We start from the raw sequence: 20,056 nt of genomic DNA, 5'->3' as shown, positions 1-20,056 counted from the left end.
ACACTGAGATGTATAAAATATTGATGCTTTGCAAAGCTGTTTTTTCTTTCTAATTCAAGTGCAGAAGTTTCTCCTAATGGTATCAGAGCACGTTTTTGGGAAACGATAAACATGTTCACTGGTTATGATACCATTTCCTTTGGACGTGTGGCTTACAGGTTGATGGTGATGCAGTGGAATCCCACTTTCAGGAACTATGATTTCCTCCACTGAAAACAAATACTCAGTCTCCAGTGCTCCTCTGAGAGCACAGCACTCACAAGTGCTAACAGTGAGCTAAACCGCCATTTGCAACTAAATCGTTTCAGCTAACAGAAGCTAAAGCTAAAAGCCAGCAGAGCCAATTTTACCGAGGCTGCAGGGGGTGCAATTGCACCCCATACTCCACATGAAAATACTGTTTCATCTTATTATGTTCAATAACAGTAAATTGTATTGTTAAAGTTATATTTCAAAATGCAGCTTCTGTTAGTCAATATATAATAATAATTTACTGTAAGTGTATTTCCACTCTCTCACCACCTGGGTTAAAAGCCTAAATTCGCCCTTGAAAACCAGCATGTAGGTATCCACATATTTTATATCAGTCTGCAGTCCTTGATGTTAAAAGGAACACACTGGTCACCCCATTCTGTACTCTGCTAGCTACAATGTCAAGACAATGCCAGGGTTTGGAGAATACACTTATTATTATTTCTATATAAAAATAGGCTTTATTTCCACAATATGAATGTTTAAATGTTTAAAGTCAATTTCAGTAATAATGAGTTAGACCACCAGGCCTGAAATAATGTTGATGAAGAAAAATACAAATTGCACTTTCTTATTTACAGACTGGTGGCTCCATTAAGCTGGCATTGTAACATTGTAACAGAAATAAGGCAGAAACCCAAACAGTTTTTAATGAAAGTGTAAATGAGCACTTCCAACCTCACTGGGGACTGCAGACGATCTGTGAGCTGACTGGCCTGTACCTCTGCCACTGAACTGACTGGCCTGTAACTCTGCCACTGAACTGACTGGCCTGTAACTCTGCCACTGAACTGACTGGCCTGTAACTCTGCCACTGAGCTGACTGGCCTGTAACTCTGCCACTGAGCTGACTGGCCTGTAACTCTGCCACTGAACTGACTGGCCTGTAACTCTGCCACTGAGCTGACTGGCCTGTAACTCTGCCACTGAACTGACTGGCCTGTAACTCTGCCACTGAGCTGACTGGCCTGTAACTCTGCCACTGAACTGACTGGCCTGTAACTCTGCCACTGAACTGACTGGCCTGTAACTCTGCCACTGAGCTGACTGGCCTGTAACTCTGCCACTGAACTGACTAGCCTGTAACTCTGCCACTGAACTGACTGGCCTGTAACTGAACCTACTACCACACGTTTCCACTTCTCAGTCACTTAATTTGCAATTGACATGGTCAGCTCTAGCAGCTCTGAATTTGGGTGAGCTGCTGTTGGAAAGACAGTGTCCCGTGAGGATGCCAAGCTGAAAATCACTAACCTCTTCGGTACAGCTAACAATTCTGCATGCCAGTGTTTTTGTTGCTAGAGGTTGCATGTCTGTGCTAAATTATTACATCTGTGTCAGCAATGGGTGCAGCATAATTAACCAGTTTGTCTAATTAATATGAGTGTCTACATATTTTGGTTATATAATGTGTTTATCACACAGAATTTTTATTCTTAACCTGGAGAAGAAAGCTATTTGTTACATTCTGACCAGGCTTTTAATTACATTATGAAATTAATGACCGATTCAACAAATACCTGAATTAAATTGAATTTTTGAATTATCAAAGGCTCTGTGCACAGATAACATAATGAATACAAAATAACAAGCCATTGTGATCAGTGTTACATTTGATGGGATTCTAGAAGGGACTGGAACATGCAGATCAACCATATTCTTGTACAAGTCTGCCTTAGATGTATAATTAACTAATAAACTAGACAGCCAAGGGGTGGCATGGAGGCGCACTCTCAGGGTTGGGGGGTCACAGCGGTGCCCTGCAATGCACAGCGGGTACGCAGCTTGATCACTCTCATGCCGTATAACTGTGTATACACACTTCTTCTTGGACTGATACGCATCCCTGACCATTTTTAGGTGGGTAAAATCCATTTTTTATAGATAGCTGTACGCTGTGTGAACTCACCACTGCACCTGTGAGCTGCAGTTTCTCAGTTTTCCTTTGCACATTGGACTGGCGCCCCATCCACGGTTTGCCCCTGCCTTGTGCCCTCTGACGGACTGGCGCCCCATCCACGGTTTCCCCCTGCCTTGTGCCCTGTGATGGACTGGCGCCCCATCCACGGTTTCCCCCTGCCTTGTGCCCTGTGATGGACTGGTATCCCATCCACGGTTTGCCCCTGCCTTGAATTCCAATATTTTGTTTATATTTAACAGTGGCATTTGTCATTCACATTCTTTAAACACAACTGTCTTAATAATGGTTAAAAGTTGCTGAAAATTAATATTACAAATTACAGTTTGGCCAAAGTCACGAAAAAAAAAAAATCCAAACACTGGTTAAGTATTGTACTGGAATCAGCAAGGATTAGGGTAGGACATTACTGTAAATTATGTTAAAATGTTTTTCTGTGTTTAAGCAGACTGTGAACACTGTGACTCGGTGTGACATCAGAGAGCAGGAATTACGGTGAAGTTGCCAGACAGGCTATAACATATTTGATTATTTCTTTGTTACAGCACTAGCACTTTGCATTTGTGCCCAAATACAGAAATGAATAACAGCCGCTAAGGAAAAAATGAGAATTCATTGAAAGACATTTTCATACTTCCAGTGAGTCAGTAACCTGGCTTGCAGTGCATGCTAGTAGAACTACAGGCATACAGGCCCATTAGAGGCACGCAAAGTTACACCCGCTGACTGGAAACAGAAGAAGAAACCACTTATTTTCTTTTTTAAAATAGTATGTTGCCGTAGATGTTATTCACAGTGTCTGACCTTCTTCAGGATATTAATACTTCATACTAATAGGATTAAGCCCTGGCGAATTATACATGGTTCTAAATGGTGTATCAGTACACACACTCACAGCGCGTAACATATAAGTAATACTGTCAAATGTTTTATATATTTATACTTATATTTCAATTGTGTGTTAATTCGCGTCATACTTCGGCTGCTCCGAGAGGCTTTGCACACGAGCATTTCCCTCACAGGCATTGTACCCGTGTACTGGTGACAAGTGATTTGATTTGATTTAGACGTTTACATGCAACTCAGCAAGTAACTGTCCACAGTCCAGCAGAGATGGGTATATCATTCATCCATGATCCATCCATCCATTTTCTGAAACCACTTGTCCTATTCATGGTCGTGGGGGTCCGGAGCCTATCCCAGAGGTTATGGGCACAAGGCAGGAAATAACTCAGGATGGGGTGCCAACCCATCGCAGGCCACACTCACACGACATTCACTCACACGACATTCACTCACACACCATTCACTCACACACCATGCACTCACACGACATTCACTCACACGACATTCACTCACACACCATTCACTCACACACCATGCACTCACACACCATGCACTCACACACCATGCACTCACACACCATGCACTCACACGTCATTCACTCACACATCATTCACTCACACACAATTCACTTACACACCATTCACTCACACACCATGCACTCACACGCCATGCACTCACACGACATTCACTCACACGACATTCACTCACACATCATTCACTCACACGACATTCACTCACACACCATGCACTCACACAACATTCACTCACACGTCATTCACTCACACATCATTCACTCACACACAATTCACTCACACACCATGCACTCACACACCATGCACTCACACACCATGCACTCACACGACATTCACTCACATGACATTCACTCACACACAATTCACTCACAAATCATTCACTCACATACCATTCACTCACACACCATGCACTCACAAATCATTCACTCACAAATCATTCACTCACATGACATTCACTCACACATCATTCACTCACACAGAATTCACTCACAAATCATTCACTCACACACCATTCACTCACACACCATGCACTCACACGACATTCACTCACACAACATTCACTCACACACAATTCACTCACACACAATTCACACACACACATTCACTCACACACCATTCACTCACACGACATTCACTCACATATCATTCACTCACACGACAATCACTCACACCCCATTCACTCACACGACATTCACTGACACACCATTCACTCACAGATCATTCACTCACACACAGACACCTATGGGCAATTTGGTGACTCCAATTAACCTCGCCATGTTCCAAAAGGAATATCAGTCGTTCTTTCTTCTGAATAATGTTGCCAATCACAGCCTGGATGATCTTTTTCAGCCTGTAAAATCTCAATAAATTAAGCAGTAATGTCAATTGAACTGTGCTGCTTATTTCCATCTTCAAATTTCACATTACACAGTATCATTTTTACAAATAAACAGCAACATAATAATGACAAATTCGGAAGTTCTCTCCAGTTACTTTTCATTTATGCTTTGTCTTGACAGACCTGCAGGGCATACCAGCTTGTTTGCTGCTTTTGTTTGTCAAGTTAGCATTAAAAAAGGTACAGTAAAATTTCTAAGAAGTTTCCTCGGTAATGCTGTATGTGCCTTAGTAGAAGTAACCGAATATGGGATGTTTAAATAGGCATCCAAATATACCCATGAAAAGCACTAATGAATATAGAATTTCAAGTGAAAATCTATAAAATTAGAATTGTGAAACTATTAAAAGTACAAAGCATATCTAGGAATATATAATTTAGAGCTAAATCTGTTTCCCCAAACCTTATATAGAATTCACAGGGGTCAAGTCTTATGTTTGACCTGTGAGACTCACGTTTTTGTCATTGCTGGGGTCTTTGTGATGCAACAAACCAAAAAGCAAAAGGTTTCCTTCAGTATCAGACATGACCTGCTGTGAAGGCTTATCAGAATACACCTAAAAACTATATGCCCCCCCCCCAGCCTCACTGCACTCATTTCCCATATTATTAATTCACCCCCAGGTTTCATACACTGTTAGATTTTTGATCACAGTTATTTTCTGTAAATTATTGGTCAGACTGATGTATTTTTCTGTGTCTGTTTAATTTCAAGAATTATTTTGTAATAATAATAATAATAATAATAATAATAATAGGAATGATAATAATAGATATGAGTATAAGCAGTCATTTTGATTGCTCACAATTTTCACTGAAATGTACAAGCTTTCCGTAACTCACCTCGCTGTTTTCACTGCACTTAGGTTGACGTTTCACTTCAGGTTTCACTGCAGTTTGGTTGACGTTTCACAGCAGGTTTCACTGCAGTTAGAATCATGTGTTTTTCCTGCTCCAGTAAGACTGCGGAGGCATACTTAACCAACTGTAATACACCAGCACCTCAGCCTATTTCCAGTGTGTACTCATCTAAGACCTGCCAAAGACCTAACTGTTTATAAATGAAGCGTGGGGCACAAGCTCCCATTCAGCCCTTGTTTATTTTATTCAAGTGAAAACACCTATTTAAAGCCTGTCTGCTTCAAATGCTTAACTCTAATCCAGGCTTGAAGCACTGCTTTTCTCAGAAGGAAGGTTAATCAATGGAAAGCCACTATCAGACCTACAGTATGGTGTTCATTGTGGCATGAAGACATAGGAGGGATCAGACACTTCGCTCTTTTTAACTTATATATTCCACTTAAGGAATGGCTTATTTTTTTACAGTAAAACTGATTCTTTACATACATGTTTTCAACTTGCTGCAAATTTTCACCGGAGTATAATCCCCCTTGAAAACCTGAGACCAAGGTGACATCTGGTAAGAATGTAATTTCTGTTATCAGAACTAGAACTAAACATGAAGCTTTCGATTAGATTTAGATCAGCTTCAGCTTCAACTTTGTCAATGTAAAAAGTAAAAGTACTCAGATATTGAAATGCAGTCTGGCACCTAATCCACAAAGCTCAAAATAATGCAAAAGTGCTATTATATGAACATGTAAAATATATATAAATATTTTTCTATGCATAAATATATATGATTATTCAGGATTCTACTTGTGTTGTTAGCACTGCATTGGCGTCTTTGCACTGTGTCTTTGCACCTCCTCTGCTTTACAGTGAATGTACGTCTGTGTGGGCCCTATGAACACTGCTACTGTATACACAAGAATTTCCCTCTGGGATCAATAAAGTTCACCTAAAGTAGAGTAATCTGCATGCAATTATAGTCTTTTCAATCCTGATTTTGGTTTTCAAATTAATAAGCGATTGTTCTCTTACAAACTAATATAAAAGATATACAGTTAAACAAAACAATAGAAAAATAACAGCCATTCCTACAGCGTATGATGATCTGTGACATTTATATATTGTGTCAAATATTAATAACTATATAATTACCCTAAAGTTGAAAAGTTTTGCGATGTGATTCATTTCATAATTTTTACTCATGTGAAATTTCTCACGCAGTTCAAAACAACAGGTTTAAATAAACATTTTAAAAGAAGTAGCGCCACCTAGTGTCTACTCACTGTCAAATTGTTGGTAGGTGTATCACACAAAAATGCTGCTTGCAGACCAGCTTTTATGTCGTATTTGCTATCGAGGTGCTGAAGGTAAACTGGTTTCACTGGATGGTTGCACAAAGGCAAAGAGTGTCAGTCTTAAGCTATAATATTACCCATTATAGACAAAACAGCTGTGGTGAATCTTTAGCTAATTCTATAAACGTGCAGGGTTGGTATCCTGTTGTTGTTGTTGTAGTTATGTGCAATAAACTCCTCTTCACTTCATTTTTGTGTCCTCAGGGAATTAAACGTGAGAAGAGCAAACAGAAGTGAAATTAAATGAAGCCAATGGAAGCAGAAACACGACTAGCAAAGCTGACCCCCTTCGAGAAAGCCATACACGACATGTCTCACAATGAGCGTGTGCTGAATGACATCATGCTGGAAAGGCGCGTTGCCTTCTATGAGCTCCGGGGGATGGTCGGGAAGGGGAACTTCTCACAGGTGAAGCTGGGGATCCACACCCTGACCAAAGGTGAGAGAGAGACTGCAAGCCCGTGAAACTGGTGCCTCTGCACAGAAATATCCATGTAAATGAGGGTGAATGAGAGACAGACATGCTGGAATTAGGGGTTTAAGATCATTTGCTATTGAAACATCAATAATAATAATAATAATTCAATACATTATAAAATGTATTTATTTCAATAATTATTCATTCTTCTTTTAACGGGGTCACCTTGAGAGATATTAAATGTTATTATTCCTCATTGTATCACAGGCCAATTAGCAGCAGCAATCCCTGCTAAAGTCACTTTTGACAGAATGACATCATAATGATAAATGTCACTATCAATTTCAGTCCACGTGCCAGAAAAAAACTGTACAAGTTCATCAAATAAAGTGTTTAACTCAGACTAATCATGTTGGCGCCCTACAATAAGCAGTAATATCTTTGCTCATCGTTTTCATCTACGAGTTTGTCAAAGATACCCAAGCAAAAAGCAAGTGTGGCTGGATTTAAAAAGCCAGAATTCTGTCTGGGTTCTGTAAGCCTTCTTTTTAACCTCTCTGCTTGCTTCTCCTGCTGCACCTCTGTCATAAAGAGAGGGTTGCGGTCAAGGTTATGGATAAGATCTGTCTGGGTGTGAAGCTCAAGAAGCTGATAGTATCTGAGATATCCTGCATGGAACAACTGTCACATCCCAACATCGTCCGCTTGTATGAGGCGTTTGAGACGACAAAGAACATTTACTTGGTGATGGAGTACGGCAGTAAAGGGGACCTCGACTCGCACACGAGAGCCAAGGGCTACCTGTCTGAAATGGAGAGCAAGGAGATCTTCAGCCAAATCCTGTCTGCCGTCATGCACATGGTAAGCACAGCTGCATAAATGACGATTTATTGTTTTTAAATTCTTAAATACACATTCTGTCTAAAACCCATGTATTGTTTTTCTGCTTTAAATTCAAATTTTGCAGATCATCTTCCGTTTGATGTGACGTCCTTTTCGTTGCTTACGCTATAGAGAATGGATCTGCACGCTCTAGTAAAGGCAGCCACATTTTTTGGTAATTTATTCTTTTGTTCTGAACTTTACAGCATGACAAGAATATTGTCCACAGAGACCTGAAAGCAGAGAACATCATTCTCACCTCCAGCTGCCAGGCTAAGGTGGCCGATTTTGGCTTTAGCACGGTCAGCAAGCCCGATGAAGTCCTTACCACCTTCTGTGGGTCTCCTCCTTACGCGGCTCCTGAGATCTTCAGGGGGAGAGGCTACGTGGGCCATTATGTCGATATCTGGGCACTTGGGGTCCTGCTGTACTTCATGGTCACAGGCCTCTATCCATTCCGTGGTGTCAATTTGGCCCGACTGAAGCGCCGGATCACTCAGGCCACCTTCCACATCCCTCCCCAAGTCTCTAAGTCGTGCCAGTTTGTCATCAAGGGCATTTTGCAGAAGGCACCAGTCAATCGTTTTACCATCCAGCAGATCATGACCAGTCCGTGGCTGAAGGGAGTTGAGTACATGAAGCCGTACCCCCCCATCAACCTCACGCCTGCTTATCTAGCAGAGCCATCCTGGACCCTGTGTGAGGAGGAGAAGGAAGTGAAGTCAACCCTTCTAAGTTTAGGGTTCTCAAATGCTCATCTGAAGAATAACACTTGTGCCGACTCGTACACTGCCGTCATTGGCACCTATCGCATCATACTGCATCGTGTCCAGAAGAACAAGTCTCTGGAGAATCCCAGCTGCTTGTGCATCGTGCCCAGAAGAATATGTCTGTGGAGAACAATGGCCTTGTGCACACCTCCACTCGCTCCATGGTGACCACTGTCATGCACACGCTGTGTGTGGTCTGTGCGACACTCGTTCTCTGGGGACATCACTTCAGTGAAGTCCGTCATAGTGTAAAAGTAGTGTTTTGCTAAACCTCTGTAAATAAATATATGTGAAGAAGTGTGGTGTTGCTGAGGAGCCACGAAAGCCTTATAGCCTGTCATAGTCTGCCGTGTGACAAAGTGCGCAGTAATTCCCTGGCTGTTTGTGGCCAGCGGACAGTCAGCTGCTGACGCAGGATAGCTAACTTTAGCATAAGCTGATTAAAATTAAAATTCTTGGAAGACCAATTCTGTTGTTCTGTGAATCAATGTGCCTGACCCGAATCTCTGGATAATTAAACAGCTGTATAAATAAGTGTAGCTTATTTAAATCCCTCTATAAAAGCATGGCCTGTCAAAAATGACTAATGCAACAATTATCACTGATTTAGTAGGGATTCAACAAGAGCCTAAGCCAAAGACTGATACACTGTATTGCCAAAAGTATTGGGACACACACCCTTACACACACATAAACTTTAATGACATCCCACTCTTAATACATAGGCTTTAATATGGAGCTGGCCCACCCTTAGCAGCTATAACAGCTTCAGCTCTTCTGGGAAGGCTGTCCACAAGGTTTAGGAGTGTTTATGGGAATTCTTGACCATTCTTCCAGGAGAGCATTTGTGAGGTCAGGCACTGATGATGGACGAGAAGGCCTGGCTCACAGTCTGTGCTCTAATTCATCCCAAAGGTGTTCTGTTGGGTTGAGGTCAGGGTTCTGTGCAGGCCAGTCAAGCTCCTCCACACCAGACTCGCTCACCCATTTCCTTATGGACCTTGCTTTGTGCACTGGTGCGGAGTCATGTTGGGACAGGAAGGGGCCGTCCCCAAACTGTTCCCACAAAGTTGGGAGGATGAAATTGTCCAAAATGCAGCATTAAGAGTTCCTTTCACTGGAACTAAGGGGCCAAGCCAACCCCTGAAAGACAACCCCACACCATAATCCCCCCTCCATCAAATTTTACACTTGGCACAATGCAGTACCGTTCTTTCGCAAATGTTTATAGAAGCAGTCTGCATGTCTAGGTGCTTGATTTTATACACCTGTGGCTGTGGAAGTGATTGGAACACCTGAATTCAGTGATTTGGGGGTGTCCCAGCACTTTGGCAGTATAGTGTATATGGATATGCATGAATCTATCTGCTCTCCCCATAAACTTTAAGTGCTTATCTACATTATGTGAATTTTAGTGCAGATCAAAATACAGCAAAAGACACCAAGGCACATGATCAGAGTCACAGTCACACACTACGGCTGATCTTAGAGATGTCGTGTCAGCCAGCGTCACAAACACCGGGCAGCGGCGGGATGCAGACGCCTGAGCCAGCAGGCGCCAGGCCGTTCTTCCAGCCTCCTAGCTTCGTCAGTAAGGCATCATGGATTGCCGAAATACAACCATTTGCAAACTACTCAGTTTTACTTCATTCTTCTGTGATGCTGGCAGTTTGATGGGAGTATTTGCATTGCATTTCATTTTCCATTTCAAAATGAAATAAAACATTTTATATTTTAGATAGAAGGACCAGTACCAGAGTCAAATACAGATTGCATGAAACTTCTTGAAAGCTCCAACAGGGGGCAGTGCATCCTCGTGGTCTTCCTTTAGCAGCCAGATATGCATTGTCCTTTTTGGTACACTCACTTAATATGAACAATTGAAGCTACACAGCATTCCCTTTAGTGTTTATAAAATATTTTCTATGCTCAGCAAAACAGAATCATATGCTTTTATAAAACATAAGACTTTGCCAAAGTAACAGCATTGACTTTTCTCATATGCTGCTTGATGAGGTGGGGGCGGGGGCGGGGGGGGGGCACCACCGTGCTGGCAGATCGGAACACAACCATGGCTGCGGTCACGTGTCCTGACACGTTTCCCAGGACGTTTGGAAGAAAAGCCGCCCCAAAATATCACAGATCCACCACCATGCTTAAAAGTGCTGATTATGAGCTTTACTGCATCACCATTTAATTCACGCCTGACTCAGCTCTGCTATTCGCTGACAGAAAGTTATCTTTGTCTTACATCTATCCATAGATCCCCATTTAAACTGAAACGTTAAATTCTAGTGATGTATAGCAAATTGCATTTGAGGTTTGATAACTAACAGCAAAGCTTTTCTTCTCCAAGGTCTTTCCAGTAGCTTTGTGAATGCAACCAACTCCACTGTAATTCTGTAATTCTGTAATTTTAGGCATTGTACTATTTCCTACGTGTTTGGTCTGTGCATCACCTCGTATTCATCCCCCTGTCACACATGCATGACCACTTACGCCCTCCACAGGACTTAGATGTGCATGGAAAATGTGGAATCTGAATATGTAGAATATACTTCAATAATATGATAATATCATGCTACTCATGACTATTTCTTGTAACTTATCTTCTTTTCTTTAAGTAGTTACAACACAAATAAAGGATAGATTTCTCTTATTATGACTGTAATATCAAGCAGATAAAGGATATTTTTGATATCCTTATTCGTTGATCTTTCCCTGGCATACCAGTAATCCAGGATAATACTGTAATTACCATGATTCAAGGAACTTTCTGTATGTTAGCATGAGAAAAGCAACAATATATACTGACCTTTAGTTTTTATGCAATAAACAATGTGATCATTGTCATAAAGAACTAAATTCTTTTTAATTCTGTATCAGACAGGTTTCTGTTTGGTATCTTTTGTGAACCATTTGTGGCTTGGCACAATTTCTTAAATCGTATTGGGGAAATTACATCAATCAGTTCACACCTGCTGGGATTCTCCCTATCTTCATGAGAATCGATTCCACCCCCCCCCCCCCCCCTCAGACACCCTCCACCTCCATAATAATACATCTGTGCTTCTCATCACACCCCAATGTTAGTGGTTAATGTATAACCTGCAACATTTTCTTATTATTTCATGCCCAAAGACACCAATGTTTTACTGTAGCCTAATAATATTCCTTAATTCATTAATGTTGTTCTAAAAGTTCAATAGCATTTTGCATAGCTAATGAAATAAAACCGAATTATTTTAGCTACATAAACATTTGGTACCTCATCATTTTATTACTTAATATCGTATATAAAACGCACTCATTTTTTATTGTGTGTTTGTCTCAGCTGAATAAAACCAAAGAATCTCCAGTTTATCTAATATTTTGACACTTACTTTAGATTCTGTCATCTACGCACCTGGGCAATAACCTGAAGCCTTCGTCGCTCTGCCAGGTTGCTGTCCCGACTTGAAACAATTTCCCGTAAGTTCCATTTTATTATCTGTCATTTGGCAGACAGCTCTGTGCATCTTACAGGACAATACAAGATATGCAATATATGTATAGACCTCAGTTCTAATGACTCTTGGCAAAGTTCTGACAATGCAATTTGTGAGTCGTGCTCAGTAAAGCACTTCATTCTTTTGTGCAGCGTTCTGTGCGCTTGTGGATACGGGGCTGAGGGCCGCCGCCGGGGCAATCGATCCTGAAACGTAATAATCCTTGATTCCACTAAACTGTGCATTTATGGAACACTGATCCTTGAATTAGGCTCCCTCATCATCGCCATCACTGTGTGTCGGGAAAAAATGCACATTAAATCGAAATTTTTACAAAAAAATTCATTTGATCTATAGCAAGAGTGATTCGTTTATTGGACATTAAAACAAGAATTACTGCCAGATATAGAAGCTATTAAAGGTTGTGTTCTGGATATCCACTTAAATATCATCACATATAAATACCCACCAAGTTTCAAATGCAGAGACACTCTAAAAATACTTCACAGATCGGAAACAGAAAAATGGATCTACGAATGCAGACCTTTTTACTCACTCTTTCTGCTCCCCAGTTTTATCACTGTGTCTCCGCTGTTAACATTTAACTTTTGGTTTTCACAAAATATTACACCTTTCAGGAAAAAGGCTTCTTTTTCTTTTTTTCAGCTTCTATGTATTACTTATCGAAATATTTTTGACAATTTAACAACTTTTCTGCAAGATTCTCTGATAAAAGATTGAGACAGTTTCTGCCAAACAACTAAATCTGGCATTCATTTACCCACAGTGTCCACAGACCTCTGAGAAATCTCTGCAAAGCCTCTTCAAAGTTGTTCAAAACACAAGATGCCGTAAATCCATTCTCAGAGGCACATTTGATCAGAATTGTGTTTTTATGAAGGCCCATTATCATGTGTGTGTAATTATGTAATTATTCATGTATTAATTTTCCTTTTCTGGTAATTAGTTGACAGCTGAAATTTTGAAAAATAGCCTTTCACAATATATATGTAGGCAGAACCAGTCAGAATCATGAAGCCCAGCAGTGACTTGCTTCACCGTATCACACTTACAGCTATAAAATAATGTGTATGATCAATTCTGAGAAGAATATTATGTTCATTGGTTTCAGTTGACACATTACATTTATTATTTAGCAAACACTTTTAATCAAAGTGACGCATAATTGAGGAAGCAGGTTCTTGACCTTGGAGATACTGGAAGTTAGGATTATGGTCAGCTGGTCCTTGGAGATACTGGAAGTTAGGATTACGGTCAGCTGGTCCTTGGAGATACTGGAAGTTAGGATTATGGTCAGCTGGTCCTCAGGCACCCAAATAAAATCAGTCTCACAGCTACAGATATCAAACCAGCAGCCTCCCGATCAGAATAGAAGCCTGAAGAGCAGAGCCACACCCCCCACACATACTACACAAGTACAAAATGGCTAAACTCAAAAGGTTTATTGTCATTTGTACTCATACAAGTGCTTACTTGCGTGTTTATTGCAGACACAGGGTAACAAGCCGTAATGCATTTAAAGCAAAGGACAGTTCATTCTGTTCTATGTGGGGTTTAGATGTCTAACCCCATGTTTGCGCAAGTTCTCCTGAAAACATTTGGCACAGAGTCTGTGCCCTGCATAGGGATGGCATGCCATCTGTGATGATGCACAGCTTACCACAGACCCGTGGCCTTATGCTACCAGGTTCTCCTGAAAACATTTGGCACAGAGTCTGTGCCCTGCATAGGGCAGGCATGCCGTCTGTGATGATGCACAGCTTACCACAGACCCGTGGCCTTATGCTACCAGGTTCTCCTGAAAACATTTGGCACAGAGTCTGTGCCCTGCATAGGGCAGGCATGCCGTCTGTGATGATGCACAGCTTACCACAGACCCGTGGCCCTATGCTCACTGGACCCCGTACTGCGTAAATAGAATGGCAAATGGACTGAAGGGCGCGGGAGCCAAACTGCTTTGCTAAGCACTGGCACAGTGCCGTGAGTAATGAGGCGCAGCACGTGTGACTTGAATGACTTCAGCTTAGTTTCACTGGGGTTTGGGGTGCGGAATCTCGTGCTGGGATTCAATCACTCTCTGTTTCACCTCATAGCATGGAGACTCAACACTGACACTAATGCCTCAAACCTCCATGTTTGGTGTTTGAGTGTCCTGTTTGTTCTGTGTGTGTGTGTGTGTGTGTGTGTGTGTGTGTGTGTGAGCGGGTTTACCTATCCTTATGGGGACATAATGTCCCCATAACATGATAAATATCCGTTTTTTTTCCCTTATGGGGACCGGTTTCTCTATTTTATAAAAATCGGTGACTGCTATGAAAAAACTAAAAATGCAAAAACTCTTGTATTTTGTTAGGTTACTTATGGTTATGGTTAGGGCAGGGTAGGGGTTAAGGTTGTCATAGTTAGCGTTAGCATTTTTCCCATTGAAATGAATGAGCGGTCCCCATAAGGATATGTATACCCTACATTTATATGTGTGTGTGTGTGTGTGTGAGACCCAACAGGAACAGCCGTCCGCTCCGCGCTGCCCCCCCCCGACTTTGTGCTGGATAACATGGATGGACGGAAGATTGATGAATTCATTAAGTCATTTTTGACAAATGTAAAAAATAAATGAAGTTGGTTTTTTGGCATTTGCGGTTAAATTAGATTACCTTATTTTTTTTACCTAGTTAATGCACTATTTTATTGTTTCTGAAGTCAATGTATTTGGTTTGTTGTTCGCTAAACAATGCTTTCATAAAAAAAAGAACTGAAATTGCTTGTGCTCTTACCAAAGTAAATTTTCAGATGAAAATTATGCTGTGCTGTCGCTTAAAAGTTCCTGTGCCTGTGTTTATTGAACAAAAGCATATGGTCTGTTCTGAGGAATCAGTCGGCGCGGGGGGGTGGGGGGGGTCTGCTGCCGCTGGGCTTTCATCAATACTATCGTTATATAGTCATATGGACAGTCACTGAGTTCTGTTTAATAAAAGTACTTTTGAAATGTATCCAAAAACATTTCTGCCATTTTTTTATGTTAAATGTAAAACAGGTAAATAGCAAAATATTGATTCAACCCCAATAAAGGTGAACTTTTGTGAATAGTAATATAAGTACATTTTATTAATTTCACGTGTTAATCTGACTTCTGGCAACTGCTGTGAAAATCACAATTAGTATCACGTGCTTTTTGAATTATTTATGGTAATCACAAATGGAATTGAATTTCCGTGAAACACATATTTTCATATTCCAAAGAAACCACTTCCCAGGATGCACCATGAAGGTAATATACCATATATATCAAAAGGTTTCAGGCTTGAAATCTCATACCAACATGATTAACACTCAGTGGCAGGTAATTAGGTTCACCTGCCTGCTAATGCAAACAGCATGTTCTTCCAAATACTGAATCATGTGGCTGCAACTGAATACATACAACAGACAGACGGGGTCATGAGGTTCATTTATCGTTCAGCTAAGCTTTAGAATAAATAAGTCACCTGATCTGAGACATTTTGAACATGGTATGATTGTCGGCACCATTTTCACATACTACAGTAAAAAATGAACTTGAATACAGTTCTGTATAGCCACCTAACTTCTACTTCAGACATTTTAGTTATTACTTTTCTAATTTAAAATGATAATTTCATATTTATTCAACTGAAAATAATTGAAGCTAATAATTTATTTTACCTTTTCAAAATATTCTCTTTGGGCTTTAATGGATATTAAATTAACACTTTCATAAAATTACTCCAAAATGATAATAATTCATCCAGAAAGGGGCAGAATCAAAACTATATGCTTCGCCTTTGTGACAGGAAGTGCAGAAAGGAGAGAGTAACTGGCAGGAGCCCAGCAGGGAAGTCAGATAAGGTTTCTCAGACTGCCATTAAATAAGAACTGTGCCTGGAATTCATCCCATAATCTAATGTGAAATGTTAACAAATAAAACTGGGATACATTTAAAATCTGACAGAGAATCATCATGTGGAAGGATAGTATGTATAAAAAGAACATTAAGACATCAAACAGGCACTGGCTAAGTTTGCTTTTAAGAAACTTATTTAAGCACAGAGGGATAGAGAGATACGGCAGAATGCATTAATCGAAACCATCCTATATTTGTGGTGAGGATAAAGGAACTGCTTCATTCTCTTCTTAATAGCATCAGTGTGTTCTGTTACTCAGTAATGTTTCCTTGAGATGGACTTTCGTTCAGCATGAGGCCTGTTTCACGATGACTCTGCTCTCTGATCTGCCATCAAATAATGCAGCATGTTCCTGCAGGTGTGTCTGGCCAGGCACAATGTCACCTACAATCCAGGTTTCCTCTGTACTGCTATACTGGTTTTTGTATTGTGCAACAGATCAAAGGGGTTCCAGATACACACACAGGATACGGCAACTTCAGTTATGAGATTCCAGTCACTGCCTGTTGTGCTCTTCTGTCAGTCAACAGGATAAGCGGCCATGATTCATCTTAAGACGCTTTCCCATTTATGAACAGGGATCTGCTTCCTGGTTGCGAGTTCTTGGGCATTCCCAACGCACAACAGAAGTTGTGACCTTTATACTTAATAAGCATGGGAGACACAAAAAAGGCTTTAGGTTAAACTTCACACAAAATTTCATACAGTATAAAACTACACCACCCCAAAATAATGGAAGAAGAACAAGTCATTTTGTTAATAGTTTGTTAGCTGATGAGGGTTTTGAACATGCCGTCCAAACAATGGGACTCAGCCTTTAATTTATATGACCCACAACATGATTATAATTCATTATTAAATCTGGCCAGCAGGTCAATCTTTTGTTTTTCACAGAAAAAATGGTGAAGCTTCATTCTGCTTTTAAGCGCTGATAAGTTTCACCACCGGCAACGGCGATATTAGACAAAAGTTAATTGGTCATTGATTGAATTTTCTGATGCAGAAATATGGAGGCACAAACAAAAAGGTTTAATGCATTAAATGTAACTGAGGCACAGAAATAATTCCACCTGCTCAATTTTGGCTTCCAAGTAAACACCAGCGCTTGTGGTCAACTAATCAGCAAAAAAATCCAGACCAAGATTTTGCTTCAACCAACCTGTTGAGTATAAAGAGTCACAGTCACAGAGTACTCAACTGGTTGACTCTAAATTGGTCTAAAAACCATTTTGAAAATTATTTACAAATAATATGCCATTTTCGAGTGTCTGTGCTGTAAATGTGATGTATTCTAAACAAACACAGCTATTTCAACATTACTCCCATTTTCCACGACATATCTGTATGAACTGAGCTTGTCAAGTCTGACTCATATAAAAACTAAAAACAGAGAGAAACAATTCCTGCCAGGATATCAGCTTTGTGTTCATCCAAACAGGCTCCGGATTTACACTGAGTGAGTGTAAATAAACTGAGAGACTATTTTGTTATTACTAGGCTACAGAGTGTCATTTTGTAACATTTTTGGTTGCTGGTGTGCCGTGGGATTTTTTCAATGGGAAAAATGTGCCGTGACTCAAGAAAGGTTGAAATACACTGCACTGATGAATGCCTTTTTGTTTGCGTCTCCATATTTCTGCATCAGAATATTCTACGTAGATCGCGTCCTTCGAAGGTTCCAGCCCCTGAATATGGACACAGTCGTAGTCTGCAGTGGGGGCTAAAAAAGGTTCCAGAACTACCTCCAAGGAAACCTGGACCGAGTTCCTGTGGTGGGAACACAACAATACTTTCAGGTTTTTTGGACCGCTTGATCAATACCCCATCAGTAGCAGCGCAAAGTCTCTCAGTTGCACCCTTAAAGGTGAACTGCTGTGTTCCTTGATGTTCTCTGATGTACCCAGTCATGCGCACTGATAGGAGCTGCTTCAAAATTCCCCCCAAGAAAAGTCAATGGGACGCTGAGGTTCTTGCCCAATTGTGGCGAAGTGAGGGTGGCTGATTGGGTACGCCTACCCACACGCCCCCAACTGGTCATTTAACGGCATTCCACATTATAAAAGGACGTATGGGGCAGCGTTCGGGAATCTCCACCTCTATCCGGTTCCCGCTGGTAATGTACCGGTATGCATTACGGCACATATGTGTACCTGACACACTCGGTTAACTTTACTGTTGGTTAAAAGTTGTTTTAAAATGACTTTTAGCGGGACACCTGAATGGCTTAGGTGGCTGTTGACCGTCTTACAGCTCTTCACAGTGCAGCTTTTAGCGGCGAAAACTGCAGCGTTGGTGAAACCACGAACTATCGGATTGTGATACTGTAGCTGCAAGCGGGACAGAGGATACTTGTAGTTTTATCCTTGGATTGATGGGACTTATCACAGCCTTTTTTGCCATTGTTGTTGTTGTGGATTCACCCTCTGTTCTGGACACCTCGTCAGCTGGAGATTACGTCGTCCACTTTGGAGAACTGCGTGCCAAACCTTACAGTCTCTCTTAGTTGCTGGATTGTACTGTAGAAACAGTGGGGACTATAATTTGATTAGTGTCCTGTTATTCGCCTGTGAGAATGCAATCTGCCTTGTATCTGTTGTGTTTTTTTGTTTGTCTAATGTAAACTTCTTAAATTGATCTACGGCTTCGTCTTTCTGCTGGCTTAGGGTGGCGTCGTCGGTTATTCTGCTGGCTTAGGGTGGCGTCGTCGGTTATTCTGCTGGCTTAGGGTGGCGTCGTCGGTTAGTCTGCTGGCTTAGGGTGGAGTGTTATTATACTTAAAAAAAGTGGCAAAAAAGGATGACTAGTCCCTCTTCTTGGTTATGCAATGTGTATTTAAAATAATCATATTGATTATTACCAGCAGGGTGACTTGATCTACCAGAATGATATTTCGTATCTGTTTCAAATCGAGAAAGTGCATGAAATGAAAATTAATTTAAAAAGACTATGTAAAGACCATTGATCAAATGCAATTTCTTGTGCTTGTGACCTGCAAGTTGAAGTGAAAATTAATCAACGATAACCCCTCCATTTGTTAGCAAATGCTAACTGCCAGTGTTCACTTAATAAAATCTTCCATGTTTCTCTGAATATGATCAAACTTAACAATCTGTAACAATTCAAAAATGTAGTGTTAATTGAAATATTTCAAATTATTGGTAACCATGGTACCTTATACCCACAATTCATAAACTAACATTGTTTGTGACAATGACAAACTAACTTCAATGTAATAAGCCAAAAAAAACTCCCTTAACTGTTTTGTCATGGCCACATAAGGGCCAAGAACTCCAGCTTCATAGAGCTGTAGTTGGACATATTGCATTTTGAGGGTCGTAGACTTCACTTCTGTATGCTATTAGCCTGACTTTCCTCATCTTGTTCCTGCGATAAACAGTACCTAAGCCACTGTAGCTGGTATCAATCTCCAAAATATAGTGAATAAAAGTATACAGGTGCACTTACTAGTCATTGCTTCAGTTCCTCAAATGCAGTATGGGAATCCTCTATCCAATAGCCCGTCAAGGCCTTGGCAGTAGGCTGGGGAAGCCTTTTGCCTGTTAACCACCAGACAATGCAATGGTGCCGCCAGTCATGTAAAACCCTCAATAAAGCGCCATAGCAAATACTAAAAATGACTGATGTGAGGGGTTTCCAGTTGGCAACAGCTTCAGTCTTACCTGGATCAGTTGCTACCCCCTGGCTAGAAATGACATAACCCTGGTAAGCCACCTCTGTTTCTAGAAAGGGGCGCTTCTCAAACTTTCTCTTCAACCCTTGTTTCAAACGTGTTAGCATCATCTCCAGCTTGTTCAGGCTCTCTGTCGCACTGGAAGAAAACATGATGATATCATCCATTTGAAATAATAGGGAACTGAAGTGCAGGGCACCAAACATGCTTTC

General features: G+C 40.9%; 1 protein-coding gene across 1 annotated transcript; it reads left to right on the top strand.

The window, feature by feature from the left end:
• The first annotated feature begins 5,558 nt into the window (after positions 1 to 5,558).
• LOC111860168 (serine/threonine-protein kinase NIM1-like) lies at positions 5,559 to 9,191 on the top strand. Its single transcript, XM_023843599.2, has 4 exons — positions 5,559 to 5,867; positions 6,859 to 7,093; positions 7,665 to 7,933; positions 8,161 to 9,191. The coding sequence occupies exons 2-4, from the start codon at positions 6,898 to 6,900 to the stop codon at positions 8,890 to 8,892; spliced, it is 1,197 nt and encodes a 398-aa protein (XP_023699367.2). The 5' UTR covers positions 5,559 to 5,867; positions 6,859 to 6,897; the 3' UTR covers positions 8,893 to 9,191.
• The last annotated feature ends 10,865 nt before the right edge of the window (positions 9,192 to 20,056 follow it).

This window comes from Paramormyrops kingsleyae, chromosome 15 (genome assembly GCF_048594095.1).
Source record: "Paramormyrops kingsleyae isolate MSU_618 chromosome 15, PKINGS_0.4, whole genome shotgun sequence".
Classification (NCBI taxonomy): domain Eukaryota; kingdom Metazoa; phylum Chordata; class Actinopteri; order Osteoglossiformes; family Mormyridae; genus Paramormyrops; species Paramormyrops kingsleyae.
This window is presented reverse-complemented; position numbering and strand designations above follow the sequence as displayed.